This window comes from Phascolarctos cinereus, unplaced genomic scaffold (assembly GCF_003287225.1).
Source record: "Phascolarctos cinereus isolate Bilbo 61053 unplaced genomic scaffold, phaCin_HiC Scaffold_8;HRSCAF=390, whole genome shotgun sequence".
Lineage (NCBI taxonomy): Eukaryota > Metazoa > Chordata > Mammalia > Diprotodontia > Phascolarctidae > Phascolarctos > Phascolarctos cinereus.
Window position 1 is genome coordinate 4,914,911 of NW_027556291.1, and position 25,465 is coordinate 4,940,375.

The 25,465-nt window shown below is 53.7% G+C and overlaps 1 protein-coding gene across 2 annotated transcripts; it reads right to left on the reverse strand.

Annotated features, from left to right (window-relative positions):
* Positions 1-205: 205 nt before the first annotated feature.
* On the reverse strand, positions 206-25,465 carry CAPN6 (calpain 6). Of its 2 annotated transcripts, none has more exons than XM_020979955.2 (13): positions 25,287-25,465; positions 20,093-20,272; positions 13,607-13,738; positions 12,894-13,102; positions 12,110-12,302; positions 10,992-11,185; positions 10,242-10,319; positions 7,517-7,712; positions 4,065-4,187; positions 3,761-3,963; positions 3,213-3,334; positions 2,010-2,146; positions 206-1,893 (listed from the first exon to the last, which is right to left on the reverse strand). In XM_020979955.2, exons 2-13 carry the CDS (start codon positions 20,255-20,257, stop codon positions 1,711-1,713), a joined length of 1,935 nt encoding a protein of 644 aa, XP_020835614.1. In that variant the 5' UTR covers positions 20,258-20,272; positions 25,287-25,465; the 3' UTR covers positions 206-1,710. The 2 variants fall into 2 exon arrangements, with proteins under 2 accessions (XP_020835614.1, XP_078003859.1); XM_078147733.1 differs by lacking the exon at positions 25,287-25,465 and adding an exon at positions 24,975-25,071.

Here is a 25,465-nt window from a genome sequence, read left to right on the forward strand (position 1 = left end):
TCATTTTGGCTGGCTTTGAGGCTCAAATTCCTATCACTTAGATGCATTCCTTAAATGCTTACTTTGTGCCACCCCCTTCTACCCCTAGGCTCAGGGACTAGCTTCTCCTTTCCCCTCTGGCCCCTTCCCAGAGGCACAAAACCAAATAAAGGCCAGATTCTTCCACAGAGAAGTGGCTTAATAAATGCTCATTGAAAGAGGAGAATGAAGGAGTTGATAGGTTTTTATTGAAAGCAGGGCAGGATAGTACAGGGAAGCATTGCCTGGGATTGAGGAGAAAGAGGTGAGTCTGGATGGAAGGACGATGAGGGACAGGCCAGCAGGGGCCCCCTCTGGCTCCAAAGCCTCAGAGCCCAGGATCCATGATGTGTGGGGGACCCTGAATAATGCAGGACTAGATACCAGACCCTGACTACCAGTGACTGGGTCCCACTGTCCCTCCTCCCCTCCCACAACCCAGGGCCTACAAGATAAAGAGAGATTAAAGCGATTTTACAAATACAGGGCCATCCCCACCCTCCCACCCCCAGGTGACCCAAGTGGCCATGGCAGCATGGTGGCTTTGGGCCTGCCTAGTGCCAGCTCTCCATTGGCTGAGCCACTGTAAGGTGATGCCCACCTCATACAGTGCCCTAGCAAGTTCTGGGCATCACTGCTTGTCCTCGAGTTTTCTCACTCAAGGGATGCTGGGTCAAAGGGTTCTCCACCGTACAGAGGTGGCAAACTGAGGTCCTGAGTGGGGAAGGAGTTGGGCCACGTTCCCATGGTTGGATGTGAGGGAGCCAGAGGTTCCCCAGAGGGCCTCTGACTCTGGGCCTAGTGTTTTCCTCCCAAGAAATGACTTGCTTGATGTCACATAGCAAATAAGTAGCTGTAGCTGGCCTCCAGACTCCCAACTCCAGGCTCTTTCCTGCTTGCCAAAGCTGCCTCCCGAAGGTCCCCTGAAGGGTTCCCACCTCAGTGAGGCCCAGCTGAGCTCTGCTCCTAGGTGGCAGCTGGCCCAGAGGCCAGAGGACCTGAGTGGGAGCCAGCAAGACCTGGCCTCTGATTCTGCCTCTGACCCTGGGCAAATCACTTCACCTTTCTCGGCCTCAGCTACCTCGTCTGTAACATGGTGCTGATGAGGACTACCATGACGTGGGGGTGGTGAGAAGCCCTGTCACTGCGCATTGGAAGCCCTATATAAATGTCAGTTATTACTATCATTTCCCATCCCCCTCCTTCCTATGTGCCCCCCAAAGCCTTGGAGGAGCTCCTGCTATCTCTGGCCCACTGTGCCTTGGCACAGGGGCCCCCATTTTCTGGGCCTCCTTTCTTTCCTTTCGTGAATGGTCATGATAGTACTTTCTGGTTCTCTACCTTGCAGGGCGGTTTCGAAGCAAGCTTTGTTAGTGCCAGAAGGATGGGAGCTAGGTTAGTGTGGGTTTCATCCCCCAACACTATGGGGAGCCCTGAGGCCTGCCCTGCCCTGGCTACTGCCTTAATCACCAGGACAAGGCCAGGTGGGCCTGGCCCACGGAGTGAGGAAATTGTAGCTGATCAGCGAGCTTAGCTCAGGGGGCTTCCACCTGCTCAGCAGAACAGGGCCTGGAGTCTTCCCCCCTTCCCCTCCCCTTCCCCCTCCCCCCATCTCTCCTCCCCCTGGCCCTCAACAAAGAAAGCAGAGGACTCTGCCAGGGACGGTGCCAGAGGGAGGCTGGAGCCAGGCTTTCAGAGCTCCATGATGTTGTCAGTGGATACCACCTTGAGGCTGAGGTGCCCGGTCACAGGTGGGGCATCTGGAGCACCCTTATCCCGAAGCTGGAGGGTCCTCAGCTCCCGAGAGTCACTTGGCTCACCTACCAGGGTCACTTGTCCCAGGAACTGGTCACACAGGAGCTTTTTGTTCCAGACCTGAATTTGTGAGGATGGAGGTGTGTGAGGCTGTCATGGGACGCTTGGGGTACGCCATAATGGGATGCCTTGTCTGCAGCCCCCGCCCTCTGGCCGCCCCTCTTGCCCCTTCTCACCTGTACCACAATGGGCTCCTTGAGATTCCTGCGGTAGAATATAGCCTGGGTGGCAAAACCAGCATCGAAGGTCTCCCTCTGGACAGGGGATCGGATGCTTTCCCTCCCACACTTGATGACGAGGTAAGGGTTGGCACCTGAAACAAAGTGCATGTGACTTGTCTGCCTCAAGGGTCTGGCATCGCTGGGGGGGGTCTGGATTTGAGTTTGAGTTAGCATTTGGGTTTTGACATTAACTTGTTGTGTGACTTTGACCAAGGCCCTTTTCCTCTCTGGGCCTCAGCTTCCTCCTCAGAGTGTCAGACAAGGATGTTTCTAAGGCCCTTTTGGCTCTCACACTGTGACACTGGAAGATTCCCCCACCTCTCATAGACCCACATTGGGCACTCCATAGACCCTAAGCCTTCCCATTCTTGGGCACCAGCCAAAACAAAGCTGACCCAGCCACTGGCAGCAGGCTGGCCAGAGGGAGCTGCTTTGGCAGGGAATGAGCTGCCGGCCCTGGGTAGCACGTGGGCCACTGCCGCCGGTGACCATTGTGCACAGCCCCCAGGGAGCTGAGGCCAGCAGCAGCTCCAGCCGCAATTCTTGGCAGCTGCTCCAGAGGGCTTGAGGCAAGCCCTGGGCAGAGAGCCCAGCCCCCTGGAAGCGGGGCCTGCCCTTAGCTGGATCTCAGCCAGAGGCAGGGCACTGCCGGTCAGCCACCTAGCCACCCACCTACCCCATGGCTTCTGATGCCAACTGCTTCCTACCCTCCCCAGTCTGGCCCTCAGTTCTGAGACTGCTAGAGCTGGAAGACACTGTGGAGACAGCCCCCTCATTTTACAGAGGAAGGAACCAAGGCTCTGACTTACCCAAGTTCCCACAGCTCATGAGTAGAAGGCAGATGAACTATACTGAAGATGGGTTCTAATCCTGCCTCTGATACTTACTAGCTGTGAGACCATGCTCAAGTCATTTAGCCTCTTTGACCCCCAGTTTTCTCATCCAGGAAATGGGTACAATCTTGTAGCACCTATATCACTGGGCTTTTGTGAGACTCAAATGAGATCAGCGATGTCTGGAAAGTATCTTGCAAGCAAATGTCAACTGCCACCTTCATTAAGCCTCGCTCCTCTGGACTCTTCCCTCCCTCCTTCCTGCTGCTGAGGCCTGGCCCACCCTGCCCCAATTCCAAGCCAGCTGAGCCGTCTGGCCTCATACTTCTGGAGCCGTTCTGTCTGTCTAGTCCCTCCACGCTGTGAACGCTCAGCTGGGTGACTCGCTGGGGATAGCCGCACAGGAAGCTCCCACAGCCGGGCTCGGGCTTGTCCAGCGTCAGTTCCCTGCAAGGGAATGAGAAGCTAGCTTAAAATGCCACCACTCACTGGCTGGTCGGCTTTGGCAAGGGTCAAGTTCTTAGAGCAACATCTCCGAGGGACTTCTGAACTCATCTAATCCTGCCCTGTTGCCGAAGAGGAACCTGAGGCCTGTGAAGGTCGGAAAAGAGTCGGGCCGCAAAGCTGGGCCCCCTGGCTCTAAGCCCCATGCTCTCTTCTCTCCTGTAGCTCCCACATCGAGCCTCTGGAAAATGATGGGTAGGTTGTAGAAAGAGCACTGACTTGGAACCTAGCTTTGCCCACCTACTTACTACCTTGGGGCAAGTTGCTTCAGTGCTACGGGCCTTGACTTCTCCCTCTGGAGAACAAGGGGGTTGGACTCGAGGGCCTGAGTTTCTAGCTTTCAAATCTTGGGCCCCTCTGGAAGAGGACCTGAGCTCCGAGGGAACATCGGTGAAGAGCCTTAGGATGAATTCGCTGATGTCGCCAGGCTGGAACAGGGTGGGGATGATGACATAGCGGCCCTTCTTCAGGGTGGTTCGCAGAAACACCGTGCGGGAGTCCATGTAGGTGGAGCCCACCACCCTCTCCTGGACCTGCAGCTGATGGAGGCGGTATTCCCGATTCAGCTCCACCTGGTGTGAGGCGCAGAGAGCATTAGGCTCAGCCCAGGGCCCAGCAGAGCTGGGAGAGAAGCCGCAGCAGACCTAGGGGCTCTCTCTTCCCCTGCCCTTACCCGGAAGATCTCAAAGCCAATGATGTAGTTTTCTCCCCTGCCATCCTTGCGATAAGGGCGCTGATCACGCTGCTGCAGGGAAATAAGGGCTTTGTCCTCTTCCTTATTGATGTTGAAGACATACTAAGGGGAGATGAATAAGAGGCACCTTAGTCAGTGGTTTCCAAGCCAAGTCCAAAGGGGCCCAGTGTGGGATGGGGGTCTGGGACTGAAAGCCGGGGCAGCTAGGTGCTCCTCAGCTGCCTTACTGTGTGTCCCCAGGCTAAGGGTTTTCTCTCCGGGGGCCACTCTCCCCACTGGTGCTGCTCATCCCACAGGGATTGTTGGGAGCAAAGTGGGCCTCAGAGGAATGTCAGTTGTGATGATCATCTCTTTCCCCTCCCCAGGCTTCCATTTCCTCCTCTGTCATAGGCAGCATTTGGACAACATGGCCTCGAAAGTCCCTCCCTGACATTCTGTGGTTTGGATTCTGGGCCAGGCCAGCTCTCAACACGTGTGAACTCACTGTTGAAACTATTCTGTCTGGAATCCTCATCCTAGATCTGCAGGCCAACTGCACCTGGGACACTCTGAGGGAAGAGTGTTATCACACTCCCTCTCGCTGCCATAGCCCCCATGAGCAGCAGGCTGCCAGGCCCAGAAGAACAGGCAGAGATCACAGGACTCCAAGGAAATCAGTTACCTCATCAGACTAGGGTGGCACTTCGGACTTAGTCTCTGAGAGCTGTAGTGGCTGAAAAATGTGTCTCCCTTAGGGTACTCTAATGATGAGCCTGTCAAAACTGAGTCAGGTTGGTTCTTGGCCAGTGGGCATACAGTCCATCATTTGGCCTACACTCCAGGCTTTTCCAGCTCACAAGGAGTTGCTAGAGCCTGGGGTGCCCTTATGCCTTGGCAAGGTATTGGGGGAGGGAGTCAGTCAGTATCCGCAGGACCGGGAAGGGGTGGCCAGGCATGAACTTGGGAAATGGAATCAGTCAAAACCTGATTTCTCTTAGGAAAAGCCTAGCATGCTGCTCCTGGAGAGCGTGGTGGCCCAGCTGTGGTCCAGTGGGTAAATCCCATGGATAGGCAAAGATGGCAAAGACAGCCACAGTCCTTATACCTCCCAGAGCCCAGGAGACAGTGCTTCCAGTGGGCAGTTGTGGCACTGAAGGGATAGATGGGAAGGACCAAAGATGAACAGCTATGCCCATGGCCCCTCCTCTCCAGTTGTTGCTGGTGACATTTTATGGGGATAGGGGGAAACTGAGGCCCAGAGACAGGAAGATTTCTGAGAACAAAGAATGTCAGAGCTGGAAATTCCTTTGGAGAGCATTCAGCCCAAACCATTCTTTTTACCAAGGGGAACATTGAGGTTCAGCGGAGGGACAGGACCTCTGCCAAGCTCCACAGCCAACTTGAAATGCAATCACTTGGTTTCTCCCCAGAATAATGGTGAAGATGGCTCTTGGATAGGTGACAAGCAGACAGGCCTGCTGGTTATTAGTAGGTTAAAGGGTAAACAATGCCAAGGCAGGAGCAAATTTTAGACCTCATTGGGGGAAGGAGGGGAGAAAAGGGTCGAGACCAAGACAAACAGAGGAGCCAGAGCCGTGGGCCACAGTCTCTTGGGCTAGTTTCAAAAACGTGGGAAAAGATCGGGGGCAGTTTGTAAACAAACCAAGCAGGAGGTTGGGGGAAGGGGGGGGTGTCTGGCCTGGATCATTCTTCCAGGACATTCTGTTTTGTGTCCTGTCTCCTGCCCTTCCACCCATCCACCCTGCCTGTCGGGAAACTAGCTGTCTACTCCTCTGTCCCTGGGACCTACAAGGACAGGCATGCACGCGTACCCCCCACCCCCTTACCCCCGCCTCTGCCCCACGCATACACACACTCACAAGCACATGCACACACAGCCTGAGACATACACACAGCTGCATATATACCTTGATAAACACATTAACAAAGATGCAGTCACAGGGTTTCAGAGTTGAAAAGACACCCAAGAATCCCTTCTCTCCCATCCCCACCAAGGGGTCCTCCCCTGTGCTTAAGGCCCTCCCAGGATGGGGAATATCTCCCACTTAGGGCCAGCTTTCCCTATTAGGAAGTTCCTCCTGGTGTCTGGCCCAGAGCCACCTGCTGGGGCCTAACAGAGAAAGTCTCACTCCTCTGAATGTCAAGCCTTTGGATCTCTTCTTCAGGCTGTGATGACCCCAGGGCCTGGGCCCACCCATGAGCTCTGGAGGGAGCTGACTCACTTTCCAAGGCCCCCTGGCTGGCCCATGCCACCTGGCCTCTATCTTCACAGGTCATCTTCTCTTCTCCCTGTAGTATGTGTGGGGAGGGAAGGAGAGGGCAGGCAGAGGGGCCTTCATGGACAGGCTGTACTCCAAGGGGTCCGAAGGGCTGATCCCGTCTTGGACAGGACCTTCTTGGCCAGCTTTCCACAGTTTGGCCGTGTCTATCCCTGCTAGATATATGTGTACAGCTGCTGAGGACACAGACCGTTTGGAGTAGGGGAGGGTCCATTTATGTCACCTGAGCCTGGGTCTCAGTTTCCTTCTTTGTAAAATGAAGGGTTTGGGTTTCTAGTTTGGAGCAGGCTACTCCTGCAGTGCCTCCATTTTAAAGAGGGGGAAGCTTCCCTGGGCCAAGCTCGGCCTGGCTACCTTCAGAGACCGTCATGACTGCAGGCCATTCGACTGTTGTTAATTGGCTTTCCTTCCCTCCCCCTATGGCTGCGCCTGGTTCTCTCCCCTGGGTCCAATTCCTCTTCCATGGGCTAGCCCTTCAAAAACTTGACTAGAGCTAATCTTAAATGATCCCTTCTATGGCCTGTCTCTGGTCCCCTTCCCATCCTGGTCACACTCCTCTGAATCTGCTCCCTTCATGGGGAGTCTGACCAAGGCAGAGGATAGTGGGCCTGCCACTTCCCCCTTCTGGACATCCTGCCTCTTAGAATGTAGCTTCAGATCACATTTGTTTTTTGGCTGTTGTGGTCAGACTATTGGCTCATATTGAAGTGGTGGTCCACTGGGACCCCCTAGATCTTTTCCCACAGTAATATGAATATCTTATAGGCAAAGTGGCACCCCACTTAAGAAGCTTTACTCCATCAGGTCACTGGAATATAGAAAGCCAGCCTGCATTTGCCACTGGAGTTTCAGGCATGAAAGTGTCCAGGTCTGCAAGTGGCTGGCCCAGCCTTAGAAGTGTGACTTGCAAGGCCGTGGGATACAACTGGCCATTTTCTCTCAGACTCCTCCTTGGTCAGTGTGTAGGCCCTTGCCAGGCGACCACCCCAGGCTGCCTGAAGCAGGCCTGAGAACAGAGAACATAGGGGGGAAGGCCACTGTGGGCCACGCAGGAGAGGAATGGTGTGCCCAGGATGCCTGCGGGGATGGCTACAGGCCTGAGAAGGGACCATGGTGGTAGAGGGGGGTGGAGGGAAGGCAAGGGACTCCAACCTGGGGGTTCTGCAGGAATGTAGTGCGGTTGTTGAAGCAGCCTCCAGCCCGATTGATCAGAGGGTCCTCATCATGAAGCCAAGCTCCGTGCACTGTGGCCTTCTCCCAGGTCTTGTGGATGGTGAAGATGGAGGTGTTCAGATTACGGCAGATGTCCACATCGGTGAAATTGTTACACCAGTCATCAAAGGCCATCCTAAGGGGGAGAGCCACGGGAAAGCACTGAAGATCCTTGATGTCTCTGAGGCTGTAGGCTCAGCGGAGCAGAAAATCAGAATCTCAGAGGATTCAAGACTGGGAGGGACCTTAGAGATGGCCTAGTCCAGGGGTGCAGAACCTGTGGCCTCCAGGCCATATGTGGCCCTCTAGGTCCTCAAGTGCAGCCCTTCAGAACTGTGGCCTTGAGGCCACATGTGGCCCTCTAGGCCCTTTGACTGAACCCAAACTTCACAGAACAAATCACCATAATAAAAGGTTCCCCACCCCTGCTCTAGTCCAATCATCTCTCTTTTTTTTCCCTAAAAAAACCAATGTTATTGTTGCCTTTTATTTTGTTACAACACAATTGTTTCTGGATATACACCTTCACATTGCTACTCACTTCTGAGAACGTATGCTGCATTCTACACCCATAGCCCACCACCTCCCTACAAAAAGAAGTAAGGTGCATTTCCTTATTTATTCTCTAGAGCCAAGATGGATTATTAGAAGTACCCAACATGGATAGCTCATTTCACAGAGAAAGAAACTGAGGCCTGGAGATGGGAAGGGACTTGCCTTACGTTACACAGGGAGTCAGTGAGAGAGTCAGGATTCCAACCCAGGCCTTATGACTTCCAGTCTAATACTCCTTCCTCTTTGCTGAGCTGTGGGAAGTGGCCCGTCCTTCAGTTCCTGAGCTCTAAGGCTGTAGTAGGAGGTAGGAGGACGAGCCCTAGGGGCAAACCCTGGCTCTGACACACACTTGCTATGTGACCTTTGGCCCAGTCCCTGTAATGGGATGGGGTTGGACCACAGGCACTCGATCCCTGAGATGAGTCCAGAAGAACAATCTTTGTTCACTTCCCCCCTACGGAGGCCTCTGTTTAGTGGCTCTGGGGTCTGGGATGAGGATCAGGGGCCTGGGCTGTTCCTCCAACCTCAGATCCACTCTGGCCTAGAACTGGCATCACCAGCCTCACTCTCCTGGCCTCCAGCCTTGCCCCGGTCTTCCCTGGTCTCACCCATCCATCCTTCATGCAGAAGGTCTGGGGCTGAGAAGGTGACCCCCCCCCCGCCTTGGGATCAAAGAGAAATTCCTCTCTAAGGCTCACCACAAGCTGACTCCCTCCAGCCTCCCTCTCACCTTTCCAGCCTCATTTCACAATACTTTTCTCCCTGTCTTCTAGTCTAGCCACACAGCACTGCCACTGATTCCTGATCTGTCTGTTCCCCCTCTTCTGGCCCCCACCCCTTGAATACCCTCCCTCCTCTACCTGCTGAGAGCCTGCACACAGCTCATCCTGAGCCCTCCCAGCATGAAGGGACCCCTCCTTCTTCAACTCATCCAGAACGTTTTCTTTAAGTGGCACAGAGTGTAATGGGCAGAGGGTCCTGGACTCAGAGTCAGGAAGCCCTGGACCTGAGTCCTATCTCAGATACCCACTAGCCATGTGACCATCAGCAAATCACTGTGTCTGGCAAGACCAAGTGAGGGAATGTCTCTAAGGCACTTTACCAACTTGAAAGCCCAATATAAATGTAGGCTATTTAAAATAAAAACTGTACATATATAAATGTAGGCTAGGAAAAAAATAAAATACCATTTAAAATAGAAACTATACATATCTAAACATAGGATAATGGCTAGAGGTGGGGCCTGGAGTCAGGAAGTGCTGAGTTCAAATCGTTCCTCAGACACTCCCTAGCCATGTGACCCTAGGCAAGTCATTCACCCTCTTTGCCTTGGTTTCTTCATCTCTAAAGTAGTGATAAAAATAGCACCTACCTCAGTCAGTCAGCCATTCAATGAGAATTTATTAAGCACCTACTATGTGTCAGGCACTGTGTTAAGCACTGAGGAGACTAGGAAAGGCAAAACCAGTTTCTATTTCTAGGAGTTCACAGCCCAATAGGGAAAACACCATACAAACAACTGGACATATACAAGATAGAGAAAAATCCAGTTGAAAGGTCATCTCAGAGGGCAAGGCCCTAGCAGTGAGGAGACTGGGAAAGGCTTCCTATAGAAGGTGGGATTTGAGCTGATACTTGAAGGAAGCTAAGGAAAATAATGGGCAGAGGTGAGGAGGGACAGCCTTTCAGGCCTGGGACACAGCCAGTGCAAAGGTGTGGAGACTGGAAATGGAGGGCAAGGAACATATAGATGTAGCTGGATTGAAGAGTATGTGTCAGAGAGGGAGGTTTAAAAAGACTAGAAAGGTAGGAGGGGGTCAGGTTATGAAGGGCATTTTGTATTTGTCCTGGCAACAATAGGGAGCCACTGGAGTTTACTGAGTAGGAGAGTGACCTGATTAGACCTGTGCTTTAGGAAAAATCACTTTGATGGCTGAATGAAGGATAGACTGGAGCAGGGGGAGACTTGAGGCAGGTAGACCCACCAAACAGAAGTTAAATGACTTGCCCAGGGTAACATGGCTAGTAAGTGTCTGAGGTCACATTTGAACTCAGGTCTTCCTGATGCCAGGCCCAGAGCTCTACCCACTGAGCCATCTTGCTGCCTCACCAGAACTCTCCGTCATCTGTCACATTGAGTCCCATGTTCTTCCTCTCCACCTCGCTCACTCGTTGCCACTCCTCAGAGCTAAAGGACAGAGAAGGGAGGATTTAGTCCACCATCAGCCTAGGGCAGAGAGGATGGACCTTCCCTTGGACCTCAGCCCCAGGAAGGCCTGCTACATTTCTCACCAACTTAGGACCTAGAACATCAGAGCCAGAAGGGGCCTGAGGGCACAGAACATAGGACACTGGACCTGGAACGTCAGTTTTCAGAGCTGGAGGGAATCCCTGTGATTGTCTTGTGCTTTTGACAAATGACAGACCTGCTCTGGGTCCCCACTGAGCCCAAGGCACTGCCCCTGGACCTCTTGGGCATGTCATGGGTAAGCTTGAGAGGCTGAGAAAGCAGGGAGCAGAGTACAGTAGAAAGAGCACTGCAGTCAAGAGACATGCCACCACGATGGGCAAGTCATCTCACTTCTCTGGGCCTCAGTTTACTCTGTTTGGAAACAGGTCCTACGATACCAGCACTGCCTACATCCTACGCGTATTGTGATGTGGAGAATGGTGGAGAAATGAGTGCAATTGTGATTCTTTGCTGCCTCATCGAGGCCAAGTGAGGGCCCAGGGCAGAGGGCCCAGGGTGGAGGGCCCAGGGTGGAGGGCCCAGGGCAGAGGGCTCACCTGTCACTCCAGGGCCCAGGGCAGAGGGCCCAGGGTGGAGGGCCCAGGAGAGGGCCCAGGGCAGAGGGCTCACCTGTCACTCCAGGGCCCATTCCACTCCCGCTTTCCCCATGGGTTCCTCATCCGGATCATGAATAGCTTTTCGGCCTTGAAGAAAGCCAGGAGTCGTCCTCCAAGGCACAGCTTGCGGATGTCAGTTACTGAGTAGGCATGGCCCCTCACTAGACCCTGCTCAGTGGTTCCTTGTCGCTCATTGGCCATGTCAGGCTACAATCCAGAGAACCCAGAAGGGCACAGAGAGTGTTAGGCCTCACCCTGACACTCCTCCCTCCAACCCTCCAATTCATCTCCCCTGTACCTCCAACACGCACACACACACACACACACACACACACACACACACACACACACACACTCACATGCCTCCTGCTCTGATCTCTATTCTCTATCCAGGGGATCTCCTGGGTCAGGATGGGAGAGCAGAAGCCTCTCATCTGACCAAAGCCTGGAGGAATCTATTATAAAGATCTTAGAGGGAACCTGGAGTGTGGAGGGCTCAGCACAGCTAGGCTCACTCTAAGGAAAACCTTCGCAAAGGGCTATGCAGAGGAGCTGATGGGCCCAGAATGCTTTTCTGGGATGGCTTAGACTGGCCGGCTGACATTGGAGCCAGTCTCATTCTGGGGCTCTCAGTCTAGGCACGGCTCCTCTCTGGGCTGCATCCAGAAGCCTGGCATGAGCAAGCAGCACGCTTTCAGGTCAGCCTTGTGCCACTGGTTACCTTGTGCCAAGGAAGGAGGTGGCAGCCAGACTTATCTCAGTGGATCTAGGGGTGAGCCTGAGGCAGTGCTCCCTGGATCACCTGTAGCCTGCCCTTAATGCTCAAAGCTGGCTCCCCCAGGACCTGGCCATGTCAGCCCCATCCCTCAGCCTGGCATTCCTGGGGGGCCCCATTGAGCGGCTGGCTACCTCTTCCCTGATGGCCTCCACACGGGGCCCCATCGTGTTCCTTGGCTTTCTTTCATTGACTCAGGGGCTGTGCAGTGTGTCCTCCTGGGCCCGCCCCCAGCTCTCCTTCCCCCTGCCCCACCTCATTCACACAGTCACTTCATTCATTCACACACTCACGCATTCATTTCATGCATGCATGAATTCATTCAAGAAGGCCTGTCAACGCTTGTGAAAGTGTACCAGGATGGAGCAGCTGATGAGGCCTCCTCTGTTGTGGGCCTTGAGCAGATCCTCAAAGAGTTTGGTCTGCTCCAGGAGGAACTTGCCATAATTGCCCTTCCTCAGGTCGATGGATTCAGACACGGCCCCCGTGAAGTCTGTGATGGCATCTGCGGTATTCCCGCCATCCAGAGCCTCGTAACAGCCAACTAGCCTGGGAGCAGAAGTCGGAGGTAGAGGGCAGACACCAGGACAGGAAAGGAGGCAGTCGGTGCTGGGCCCCTCCCTGCACAGGGAGGCCTTGGTAATTCTGCTCCCTGCCTGGGACTCCCTTCCTAGAAGGATTTGTGATCTAGAATGGGAAGGCCCAGAACTCTAGAGAGTGTCAGCAAAACGTGGAATTCCCTAATGAGCCAGGACATGTGAATTGGAGGCCAAGAAGGCCAGACCCCACGTCCTTAGAGTATAGCTCCTAAGGCTGGGGCGTCCATGCCCTCATGGCAGGGGAACGAAGAGGTGCTGGGCCCCTTCACATCTAGCCCAGGTGCTCAGGGTTCACTCCTGTCAAAGCAATGCTGCTAATCCCTGCCCACCCTTTGCCTTATTCTTTGTATGTGGAGGGGATGGAACCCCATGGTGCCTGAGGTGATGATCTATGGCATGGAACCCCTTGCCCTGACTGAGCCTCAGCTGTCCCTTGCAAGCAGTGAAGGGATTGGGGACCTGGCAACAATGAAGGCCAGGGTGAAGGGAGGCCCCATTCAGCCTCTGCTCTCCCCCAGCCCAGCCTCCCCCAAGGGCTTACTTTGCATAGGCCTTCTCCAGCAGGGCACTCCAGAATTCGTTGGGCACATTGGAGTGGCAGAAAATCAGCTCCCCATTGATGGTGGGCAGGCGGTCGTCTATCACCACGTCCGTCCAGTCACCGAAGTGCCAGAAGCGGAAGTGGAAGATCCCGGCGTATCTCTCAGGCCTTTGGGAGTCCCAGTCTTGCTCCTTTGCCTTGGGAATCACCTGGGCACAAAGGATTGGCAACAGCAGCAGCCATGCCAAGGTACCCGGGAGGAGACCACTGACCAGAGTGCCAAGAAATGAGTCTGCCAAGCAGAGGCAGAGAAGGGGTGTACCCTATGTGATAGAGCCAGGCCCAGGGCTACAAGGGGCCACTTGCATCTAGGCTACTCAGCAGCTCATCCCCTCACTCGCTCACGCATTCATTCGTTCACTTACTCACTCGTTTCTCCACTCCTTCACCCGCTCATTGCCTCCTTAACTCACTCATATCCACGTGTTGAGGGCCTCCAGGACAGGGCACTGCCCACGCTCGTCTTCCAGTTTCTTGTCCCCAGCCTCCCTGGGGACAGTGTGGAAGTGCACCCTCCTCCTGGGCCCCGCTTCCTTTGGCCTCAGCGAGAGAAAGAGAGCAGCTGGTCCCCATCCCTGGGACAAACCCCATCATAGGCTGGAAGGGACTCAGCAGTGTGTGCATGCTGCTCCATGGCCAAGGCCATGGATTACCTTTTTCCAGAGACGTTCCTGGAGGGCCAGACAAGAACAGGCTGCTACGAACCAGCAATTCCCCAGCTTGCCCTGGTGTAAGTCGTGGGAGCTGATTCCGCCCACAAACAGGTGCGGGTTGTCGCAGATGTCCTGGAACACAGGCAGCGCTGCTCCGACTTAGCAGAGGAGTCTGGCCCGCTTCCCTCCCCTCCTCCCAGGCCTCACCTTGCTGGCTCTGCCCCCCGCCCCCCCAAGTGAGCATGGGAGGGAGAGAGGGAGTGAGTGAATGAGCTAGTGAGCGGATGAGTAAATGAGTGTGTGTGAGTGAGGGAGCAATAGGACGACGGAGGATTTTGGCACCAATGCTTTCATTTCACCAGGGGAGCAGGGAAACTGAGGCCTAGAGAAGAGACTTGCCCAAGGGCTTGCAGTTCCCTGGACCCTGAGGCCTGTGTTCTGGTTTCTGTAGCTTCCCTAGCTGGTAGGTGGATGGGGGCAGGGTGGAGGTTGCGGGCAGTGGGCCACCAAATGGCACCTCAGTGGCTAGAGCTTTCAAAGGATGGAGTGGGGCTGCTGTCTCTCCCTTCCTCTTTTCTTCCTTCCTCCCTTCTCTTCTGGGCTTTTTGGCTGCACTTCCAACTGGATTTGGGGAGGAACGTGGTGGCGGGTGGCCCTTGGTGGCAGAACACAGATGGGTCATTTCACTGGCAGCCGCCCACCTCACCAAATGAGGCAGACAGACTGGGGGTCAGGGGAGAGAGAGCACACTCATATATTTCGATGTCTTTGTTAGTCAGGGTTATGGAAGGCAGGCCCCTAAAGCATCCCAGCTGTGCTGGCCCAGCTGTGGTGCTCCGGAGCCAGGCTGTTTGTCAAATGGTTTCCGGGGATGGCGGCAGGCTACAGAAATGCTAAAAGAGACTCTTGAGTAGCCTGAACCAAGTCCTCCTTTCTTTGGGATGGGGGCAACCTTTCAGGCAGCACTCTAGACTGGCCACCAGGCTGGCTTGGCCACTGTCTTGCCCAGGGGCCTGGGTACTGCGGACTCCCCTTTTCTCTAGCTATAGCAACAGCATAAAAGAGCGAGGTGTTCTAGGGACTATTGTGGGCCAATGTCGTCAGTGGACCAGGTAGAAGCATTAGGAGCCCAGGGAAGAGATGTAGCAAGTCCCATCCTCTCTCTGCTCTGTAAAATGAGGGGGCTGGGTTAGATGGCTTCTGACGATCTTTCCAGTTCTGACATTCTGGGATTCTGTTCTGGAGAGGTGGGAGCTGCAGCTCAGCCAGGGGCCAGGCTTGCCCCCAAAGGCCCTCTGGGAGCAGGCCCACTCTTTGGTGGCTTGGCCTGGCTGAAGAAGTGAGTGGAGAGAGAAGAGGGAGAGTTAGTGACAAGACAGAGGGGGCGGAGTGGGGAGGGGGGCGAGGAGGGGCACCGGCCAGCTGCGCTTGGAAGGATGCTTCCCAAAGGGAGTTGTTGACGTATTTGTTCACAGGCAAGTACTCAGATACATACAATCTATGCCTTCCACTTCATCACCATCCTCAAGGGCCAAGCAGAAGGGGCCCAAGGTGGGAGCTTGGGAGCTGAGGGCAGACCTGGGTCTCAGCCTCAGCAGCCAGGGTCAAGGCTACCTTCCCCCAGCAGCTTGCCCCCCCCCGCCATGGAGCTCAGTCATTCTCTGTTCTCAGGCTGTTCTTCAGCCCTGGCATTGGTCCTTTTGAATTTTGGTCTCTGTCTCTGTCTGTCTCTGTCTCTCTCACACACTCTCACATAGGCTCATTGGGTTATAGAATCATAAAATCAGAGCTGGATGAGACAATTGAGGCCCTCTGCCCACTCCCTCATGTTGAAGCACATGCGTGTGCACACACAACACACACACACACACACACACACAAATTTTCACATTCACAAATACTTTCCCACACAGTCACTCACGCTCAATATATTCATACTCGCCCACATGCACATTCATACCTACACATGCTTTCACATCTCCAATCACTCACACATACACTCTCGCAGACTGGTATCCCCGGCCCAGGGCCTGTAAACAGCCTCTGGGGCCAAACCTGAGGCAACTTTTTCAAGAAGTAGCTGAGATGGGAAGAAGGGAGGACACCCAGAGCCTGGGGCTTTGCCAGCCATGTGGGTTTGGTCCATCATGGAAAACCCTCAGGACCACTTGGGTGGGAGTGATGAGATCCCAGACTGAGAATGTGACCTTTTCTCTTGGAAGTCAGAGCTGCTTGCTCAAGGCTGCCAGGGGAGAGAGAAGTGGAGAATGATAGGATTTCAGAACTGGAAGGGAAGAGGGCTTTGAGTCCAGCCTCTTGCTTTGACATATGGAGAAACTGAGGCTAGGGCAGGGGAAGGAGCTTAGGATTTGAGAGCTTACCAAGAAGAGGAAACTAAGGTGGGGGCAGGGCTGGCCCAGGGTCACCTCTTGGGTTAGTGAGGCCAAAGTTCTGGGTTCAGTTTCCTGTGTAGGGTTCTTGTTTGGGTTCCTTTTGGGGTCATCTGTAGGCATAATTTTGCCAGGCACAATGCTAGGCACTGGGGGTACAATGGCAGAAAGTTGGAGTGGCCAATTGCAGAGAGATTTAAGGAGAGGTAGTGTGGTGTAGTGGAAAGAGCCCTGGTGTTGGACAGAGAGGACCTGGGTTCAAATCCTGTCTCTGTGACCTTGAGCAAGTCACCTAATCTCTCTCTGGGCCTCAGTGTCCTCATCTGGAAAATGGGGGGGGGGCTGTTGAACTAGACGGTCTTTGAGGTCCTGTTTGGATCTAACTCTCTGATCCTGAGACGTGTTTGGGGGGCGCAGGTCCAGAACCCACCAGTGCCAGCCTCCAATGAGTGATTACACCTCCTAGCGACCACTGCACTTCCCCCTAAGTCTGGTGTGGTCTGTTCCTCAGAAAACCCCGCCAATGTGCAGGCAGCTGGCACCCAGGGGAGGCCTGGCAGCCCTGGCTCTCCCTGTCCCATTGGGCTCCTTCCTCCTCAACAGTCACAGTACTTGTGGAATCCTTGATGTGCCTGGCACCGTGCCAGGCACTGGGCACGCAAAGCCCAGGCTGGTGCCGTTCCTGCTCTCAGGGAGCTGCTATTTTCCCTCCTGGCTCCACCATCTTTTCTCTAACCTTCTCCATAATTCTTTGTGTGTCCCCAGTTCACACTCCCTTCCAATTTCCTTCCAGATGGATGAGGGCAGAATGGGTGTGAGTTAGGGAGCTGCCACAAACTCCCCCTAACAGGGCCTGGCCCAAGGCCTTCTCCTCTCTGGCCCTTGGTTTTCTCCTCTTTCAAATCTCTGAGGCGACCCCGATCACTATAAATCTTGTGGTCTCTAAGAGCGTGCGCATGGGGTGTCTCTGAGAGAGGGAACACAGGAAGCAGCAGGGAAGGGGTTCAGATGAGAGCAGGAGGCCTTTGTGGGAATTCATTCTGTGACAGGCTAGGTCATTCATTCATTCATTCATTCATTCATTCATTCATTCATTCAGGAAGACAAGTTCAAATCTCGCCTTACTAGCTATGTGGCCCTGGACAAGTCATTTAACTGTTGTCTGCCTCAGTTTCCTCATCTGTAAAATGAGGATCATAATAGCAGCTACCTCCCAGGGTTGTTGTGAGGATCAAATGAGATGATATTTGTAAAGTCATGGAAATGTTAACTTATTATTCACTCATTTGATTAATTAAAAAATGTATTTCTATTAAGCACCCATTGTGTGCTTAAACAAAGTTAAGCTAGGCCAGGGTCCCTGTTCTCTTGGAGCTCACAGTGAGCAGGGGGGAGGGGAATGACACACAAACACAGAGACATGAAATTATTTATGAAATGCTTTAGCTAACCAAAGAAAGTAGGCCTCAGTATCCCCCCCTCGCCTCCAAAATGCTCCCTTCCCTGCTCCTCCCTCTGGTCTGAGCTGGCCTGGCCTGGCCTGGCCTTGAAGTCGGCCTCTTCAACAGAGCCTCGCCCTGTCCAGGGCCCCTAGCCTCAGCCTTCAGCAGCGTCCAAGGCTGTGGGGACCAAGCCAAGCTGCAGCCTTCCCACAAAGAAATGAAACGTTTCAATGCAGGCTGCATTCAAGCGTGATTGTTATTATTATTAGGAACCTCGTTCTCACTATTTCCTGTTGTTGTTCTAATGAGGGGGAAGCATGGTGCATTGCATGGAATGTCAGCCTTGGGGTCAGGAGGCCTGGGTTCAAGTCTTCCTCTTCCCCCCCTCCCAGCACTCACCAGGTGTGGGACCCCAAGCCAGTCTCTATTGGTGGGGACAGCTGCCACTGGGAGCTCTCTATGCCCATGAGACCACGGGGCCGGACCAAGAAATCCCAGTCATAGTGGCCTGAAGGTCCGAGGGTTACAAGGTTCACAGGCTTTCTCTAGCCTGCCCTGCTCTGGAGCAAAGGCTATAGGAGGGACTGACATGGGAGGGAGGCTCAGGATAGGCTGGCAAGATTGGAGGAGGGGGAAAAACAGGGGAGGAAACAGAGACTTTGGTGCCCCCCGCCGGATGGCATGGGAAGGCCCAGCTTCAAGGCAGACCCAGGATAGGATATTAGGGTTCTCTGCAGAGGCAACTAGGGAGTGGGCCTCTAGGCGACAATGCCAAGATGGAGGGAGGGGCTTGGTTGAAGGGGGTGGGGAAGAGAGTCCGGGGACTAGATTTTGCTTGGCTCAAGTTTTATGGAGAGAGATGGGCCCTGGCTAGCCCTAAGGACAGCCATGGAAAGTGATCAGCCGACTTACCATGGGCCCTGGGCTCTGGCTTCTGCACTTCCAGCAAAGGGAGAGTGAAAAGGGCCCTGGTCTTAGGGTCAGAGGGCCTGGATTCCAATCCCAGCTCTGGTACTTCTGAGCTAGCTGGGTGACCTGGATAAATCCCTTTCCCACTCTGGGCTGCCTCAGTTTCCTCCTCTGTGAAATGAGAGGGTCAGACTCCATGGCTTCTGCAGTCCCTCCCAGCTGTGCGCTCAAGCTGTGACCCCAGGACAGAGGGTTCAATGAGTAGCTATAGGCCCCAAAGTCTCTGTGGAGCTTGAATCCCGGTCAGACCACACCCACCCAGGGAGAGCTCCCATTGGTCCTGGCTGCCAGCTGCGTGGTACAAGCAGGAGGGCAGCAGCCTCCACAGATCCCCCGGCCCAGCTGCAGGCAGTCAGGATAGGAGCCTGGGCCTGGGTCTGTGCCTCTCACATCTAGGTCCAGGCTTAAGCAATGTGCTTTAACTCAGCCTTGACTTGGGTTAACAGAGCTCCTGCCTGGGCCCCCTAGACACTGAGCAGAGCCAGCACCGCATAGGAGCCAAAACCCTTAGTCATATCTTCTCAACCCCTAGGGTCCTGAGGAAGTAGGGGCTGGAGGAGGGGTGGGCAAGGGAAGGAAGTTCTGGAGCCCCACTGCCCTACTAGGAAGCAAGGCCACGGTCCACCCCCTCTGGGCCAAGTCTGCCCTGCTCTGACGCTGGGTGGCCCCTGGCCCTGCCCTCTTATCCTCTCCACTCTCCCCTCCCCATGGCCCTGTCACTCACCACATCTGCTCCCTGCTGCCATCTAGGCTTTGGTCATGTGGGGCTTTGTCTCCAGGGAGGTCGGGGTAGGATTATACCATTGCCCACCCCTCCCTCTCTGGCCTGTCCCATGGGATCTCTTTGGTAGCACCTTCTGCACCAGGTTTGGGTGCAATACTGTACGCAAAGGACTTAAAATGCTGCCCAAGTGTGAGCCACCGTCATTGCCACTGATTTCATGGCCAATGAGATGCCAAGTCCTTCTAATGTCTTTTGGCCCTCTGGCCCAGGACTGCTCACACTCAATTGTGTGGAATCTTGGGCTCCCGTCGTCTTCCACCCTAGGCTAGGAGTGGCTTCCTCAGCCAACCCTCCACTGGGACAAACTCGAGGGCTCTTCAATATCCTGGTGGCGGCTCCCTGGGAACTTGGACCAGCCCACACCCTCTTCTCCTTTTGGAATCAGCTTGAATCCTAGATTTCATTTCACAGGATTTAAAGGTAGGAGAGACCCCAGAAGTCATCTGGTCCAAGGCCTTTAATCGACAGAGGAGGAAAGTGAGGCCCATGGTCACAGCCAGGATCCCAAGCCTGGGCCTCTGCACACTCTACCACACTACCTCCTGAAGGATTGTGGGGTCAAAAAGGCAGAGGGGCAGGGGTGGAATTGACCCAGGCTCTGCTTGTCATCTTTGTTACTGGTCCTCAGTGCTTATGTATTTGCATCTCCACAAGGGAGGTTGGGTTTCCTGCTAGCCATTTTTAACAGGACTCCACTGCATGATCACCCCCTTCCTCCACTAGGGGTCCTGTTGAGGACTGGGCAGTGAGCAAGAATTCATTGGAGGTATTGTGACCTTATCTCCTGGCAAAGAGGGAGGGAAGAGCAGATCAGGATTAGAATTCATTCCTTTCCTAACTTTGGCATCTCCCGGGCCACAGGGTGCTAGGCCCCAAGCTACCTGCTGATCTGAGTCATTACCTTGGGCCGCTTCCATTCCACTGGGCCTGGTAGGTGGCGGCTGAAGAAGAGGGACTCATCCCCAGCGAGGAACTCGGGGTCCTCAAAGAGCCGGTGCTCTCGGAGACACGCCTGCTTCAGCTCGTGGTACTTCTGGCCTTTAAAAGGTTTCACCACAGCAAGCATGATTTCGATTTCCAGCTAGAATGAGAACAACATTCGCTTCAGTATGGAGGAAAGGACTGCAGACACTTAGCAAGTAGGCCGAGCTGAGATTGACCAGAAGACACTGGAAGCTGGGACATACAAGATAATGGGCTGAAAAGCTGCTAACTCATTGCCTGTGTGGCCTTGGACAGCTCACTTTACCTCGGAATGCCCTGGACAATCCTTGAAGACAAAGTTGCAGAGTAGGTGTTGATGTGAGAGACTTTCCTTAGTGGGGAAAATCATAGATCCAGGTAAAAAAAAAGAGGGGGGGGCTTAACTCCCAGAGTTCTTTGGAAGATCATTTGAGATGTCTATAAAATGCTTTGGAAAAGTTCAAGTACTACAGAAATGCTAGCAAGATATTCTCAGGCCAGTGGCTGCTCTGGAGTCATGAGGGGGTACAGTGCTCTAGTCCTTTGTGATGACAAAATCCTCCCATTGACATAGGAAGATATGTCTCCCATAGCAGAGATATTATTAAACCCCATTTAACAGATGAGCACACCAGGCATCTTCTGAATGACTGTGTAGGCGCTAGTTAGAAACTGAGATAGGCAAGTAGCGTCAAAAGAGCTGGAGAGACAGCTAGAACTATCCTGCCAAGGTCAGTCAGGCCATCCTTTATCACCAATAAGAGGGAGAGCATGAAAATGAAATGGGCAAATTGTAGGGAAGATTGAGTCCTATGTTTCAGGCATGCGAGCATAGCCACTCTCTCATTGACTGTGGAATTCCTAAATGGCTGGCCCAGACAGTGCAGAAGAGCCCTTCATAGACAATTGGCCCAGAGTTATCTAAACTCTTTTTTACAACTTTTGATGATGACAATTATTTTGAAATAGCTTTGGAGTCATAATAAAGCTTCTTGGAGCCAATGCTTGCTTGCCAAAGATAGGTTGCCCATGGTTATTAATCCCTACTGGGCACACAATCAGGTGAAATTTTCACCTTTCCTCAGAGTCCATCCGGGGTCCCACAGTGTGCTAATATATCTTCAGGGATATACATCCTTGTCCACAGTCTGGCCCTATCAAGGCTAACATCCAGAAACCAGTTAATGTTGACACGAGCTTGCTAATAGAGAGCTTTAGTTAATGCTGTCATAAATCCTTTCCGAGCTCTTGCTGCTAAATTGACATGAGTCAAGGGCAGCTGTTGGAATGAGCAGACCCTCTCCATTACGTTTGAGATTTCCCATTAACCCGATGACTGTGGCCAGTATTGGTATCTCCCGGCTGATCTCAATATTGGTTCACATTGAGACTTTTACTTAGACCTGTTTTTGGCCAACTTGCCAGATCTTCCTGGCTCCAGACACGAAGGAAGGGTAGATGCAAGACTGCTCTGCATCATTATTATTTTCTAGTCTGTATTATTGGATTTGTATTCTTAGGTAACTGCTGATGCATACAGAGTGTTAGCAGCAACTCTCAATAAAAGTAGAAACCATCTAGCCCCTCACCCCAAGTCCTGTTCCAAACCCTCTCACCTGGTTCCGATGGAGCTGAAGTGTCTTATCTGTGCCCTGGTCTCCAAGATCTGGCCACTGACAAGCACCAGACCACAGCGGCTCTCTCTTGAGTCCATCCAGAGCCAACCATGAAGGAGGCAGGGGACATATAGGCCCCACCCCTCCCCACCCATGCTCCTTCCTAATCCCTCTGACCCAGTTCTAGCCCACCCCCCCACCATTCTAGCTCCATCAGCCTACTTGAGGAACATGACCTGAGGAGCAGAGCAGATTCTTCCAGGCCCCTGGGTTCCCTGGTGTGGCAGAGTGGAGAGAGCCCTGGGCCTAGAGTCAGGAAGACCTGAGTTCATAATCCAGCCTCACATACTTCCTAGCTATGTGACCCTGGGCAAGTCACTTAACCTGTTTGCCTCAGTTTCTTTATCTAAAGAACAGAGATGATAATATTGTATTTAAAGTATGTTCACTCATGCAATAAACATTTATTAAGGGCCTACTATGTGTCAGGTACCTTCTCTGCAATTTATAGTCTCAGGGAGAGGCTTGGGGCAAGCTGTTATTATAATGATCATTATGGAAGGGGGCTTAGCAACCTGTCGGGGAAACCAGACTGTGCTTCTGCCGGCCCAGTACAACCAGAATAGCCAATTAATCACAACATCCCTTCTCCTGACCCTTTGGGCTAACCAGGTACTTCTTGTACTTGGCAAGGCTGCTGGGGAAGCTGCCCCTGGAGCCGCACTGTGGTGCCCCCTGGGAAGAGCCCAGACTCTAGAGGGGCTGCAAAGCCCTTCCCCCTGCTGGCCACTGCTGGCTGCTGGCTGTCGGGCTGCCCCCATTCTCCTGCTGAGCTAGCCCTGGGAGGCAGAGCCTTGTTTTCTCATATGATGGAGCTGGGACACAAATACGGAGGCATGGGGTGTAGGGTGTGTGTGTGTCCTGTGTGTTATGTATGTGTGTCTGTGGCATGTGTAGAGTTGTGCATAATTGTGTACAGTGTGTGTGTGTGTGTGTGTGTGTGTGTGTGTGTGTGTGTATACACAGTGGCTAGTGTTTGGATCTGGGGCTGTAACCCCATTCCTCTGACCCTTTGGGAGCTCAGTGCCTGCCCGTCCCAGAGGGACCCCGGGTATTGGCCTCAGTCCCTGACAAAACCCGGGAAGCTAGGCTTCTTGGTGATGCCATAGCCCGAAGGAGTGAATACAACAGAGGTCAGAGGATTTGGGCACCTCGTGCTTCCCCTGTGGCAAGAAGGAAGGGACTGGACTCAATGTTTTCTAGGTCCTCTTGCAGCTCCTTGGGCCTCAGTTTCCTCATCTGTACCATGCAGTAGTTAGACTAGACAGCCTCTGAGGCTCCTTCTAGCCTGAAAAACGGATAGGATTTCATAGGATTTTGAGCTGGAAGGGGCTTCCTTTACATACCACCTAACCGAAGCCCCTCATTTTACAGATAAGGACACTGAGGCTTGGAGAGGGGGACGTGACAGGCCCAGGTCACACAGCCAGGGAATGGTGGGGCCGGGACCAGACTCAGGTGTTTCTCTCTCCTCCACAGTATTCCAAGATGCTGCCTTTCATCTTTTCTTGTTTTCCCCTCCCAGGGATGGCTCAGAAAAGAGTTCAGTTGGACCCAAGGCTTTTTCGAGGGGAAATTGATTCCCCACGGAAGTCAATCACTGCAGAGCCCTAAGTAGGGATTTTAGCTGGGGACAATGGCCCAGACAGGGCTCTCAAAGTAGTGACAGAGAAAACAAATGGGAGGGGGGAGAGAGGAGAGGAGGAAGAGACCTTGAAAAGAGACCTTGGTCGTTGGAACACAAGGTCCTTAAGGGAAGGGGGAAGCAGAACCCCAGAGATACCTTGAGGCTCCTATGGGGGGCTTGCCCGGAGTGCCTGCTGCCTGGGCGCTGAGCTCGGAGATGCTGAAGCACAAACTCACCCAGTTCCCTCCACCCCCTCTCCCCCACTTTGGCTCCTCCAAGGTGGAAATAGGGGCTCAGCTTCGGAGGCGGGAAGAGCCGGAGGGGAGGGAGGCTGAGGCTCGGGTCAGATTTCACCGAGCCCTAGGTCTAGAGAGAGATGGAGCCATAGAGGCCAGCCACCTCATTTTATGGATGGAGAAACTGAGGCTCAGACAGGGCAAGGGGCTTTCTCAAAATCCTCAGAGTAGTGAGCGGCAGGGTTAGGATTTGAATCCAGGTCATCTGGCTCCAGGTCCAAAGCCCTTTCTCCTGCAGCATCGTCTGACACACTCCTAAAACATCAGCCACTGAGGACAGCCCTGCTTCTTCACTTCTCTTGGCCCTTCTGAGCCCTGAGATCCTGCTATGCCCTGGGCTCTGCTCCTCTCCTCAGCACTTCCCAGCTATTTAGGCTAAGGATTGGGAGAATGGGCTGGGAGGGTCTAGGGGTGCAGAACGGGGCACTCGTTAGGGAACAGGAGCCCAGCCCAGGCAGCGGCAACACAGGAGAAGGCGGCGCAGTGCTAGGGAGAGAGTGAGCGAGTTCTGCCTTTGGAGGCAGGGAAGCCTGCTGCTGCTGGGTTCGGAATCTGAGTGTAGGAGGCTCCCATCACCTTCTCCTCTCTGGCCTTGCTTTATGAATCTATAAAATGAGAAGGGGGGCATTGGACCGGACGCGATTTCTAAGGGTCCTTCACACTCTAAAACTCGGGATAAGGGAGAATGGGAGTTAGCAGTGCTATGGCTAGAGGAGCCGGTCTCAGAAACTGAGGACCTGCTGGGGGGAGGGGGAGGGGGGAGGATCCAGTCCCACTTGTGGGGGCTCCCCCAGTCCCCAGCAGCGCCGGGGCAGGCTGCTCAGAAGAGGCAGTTCATGGGGCCAGGGCACCTCTCTGCAAGCTAATTGCAGCTCCAATTATGGATGGGGGAGCCAGGCTTACCATGGAAGGAGCTTCCATTCCTGGGGTTCTGCCACTTACCACCTGGGTGACCTTGGGCAAATCACCTACTCTCTCTGGGCCTCAGTTTCCTCATCTGCAAAGTGAAGGAGTTGGATGGAATGGGTCCCTGCCAGCTTAAAGTCTGGGATCCTAAGGTGTGTTGAGGCATCTACCTTTGTTTGCCAGCTCTTTGCAGAGAAAACCTCCCCAGGCTCCAGACTGAGAGCTAGGAAGGATGTGAGAGGCCAGCTAGTGGAATCTCTTCAGTTTTGAGAATGAAGAATTAAGGAACCATGTTAAAGCAGCCAAGTCACCCACCTTGTAAATTGCAGAGCTGGGCTTGACTCTTCAGTGGCTCCTGCCTCCTAGCCTTTGGCAGCTGACTGAAGTATTGACCAGGGGCTGGCCCGTGGCCCAGTGATCGCCCTCACTACCTGCCTGCCACAGAAGCACAGCTCAGAGACCAGCTTCTTTTAGCCGGTTCTAGCAGCTGTGCTGATCTCAGAAATGTTGTCCAGCCTTGCCTTGTCCAACCAGCAGCTTCCTGAGTACCAGCTGAGCCCGGGACTTCCCTGGAGAAGCCAGGACGGCATGGGGGAGAGCCCTGTGCCTAGGCTCCCCAGGACTTACCTGGTTTAGGAAATGTCTGGTCTGGACAGTCGGCAGAGTCACAGGAAACTTTCCCAGTTGAGGCAGAGACTGCTGCTGTGAACTTGACAACTCTGGACTGTACCAAGCTCTGTGTGCAGGGGGAAGCTCTGCTCAGCAACTTTGGGAACCGTTGTCCAGCTCAGGCAGCCAGGAATTGA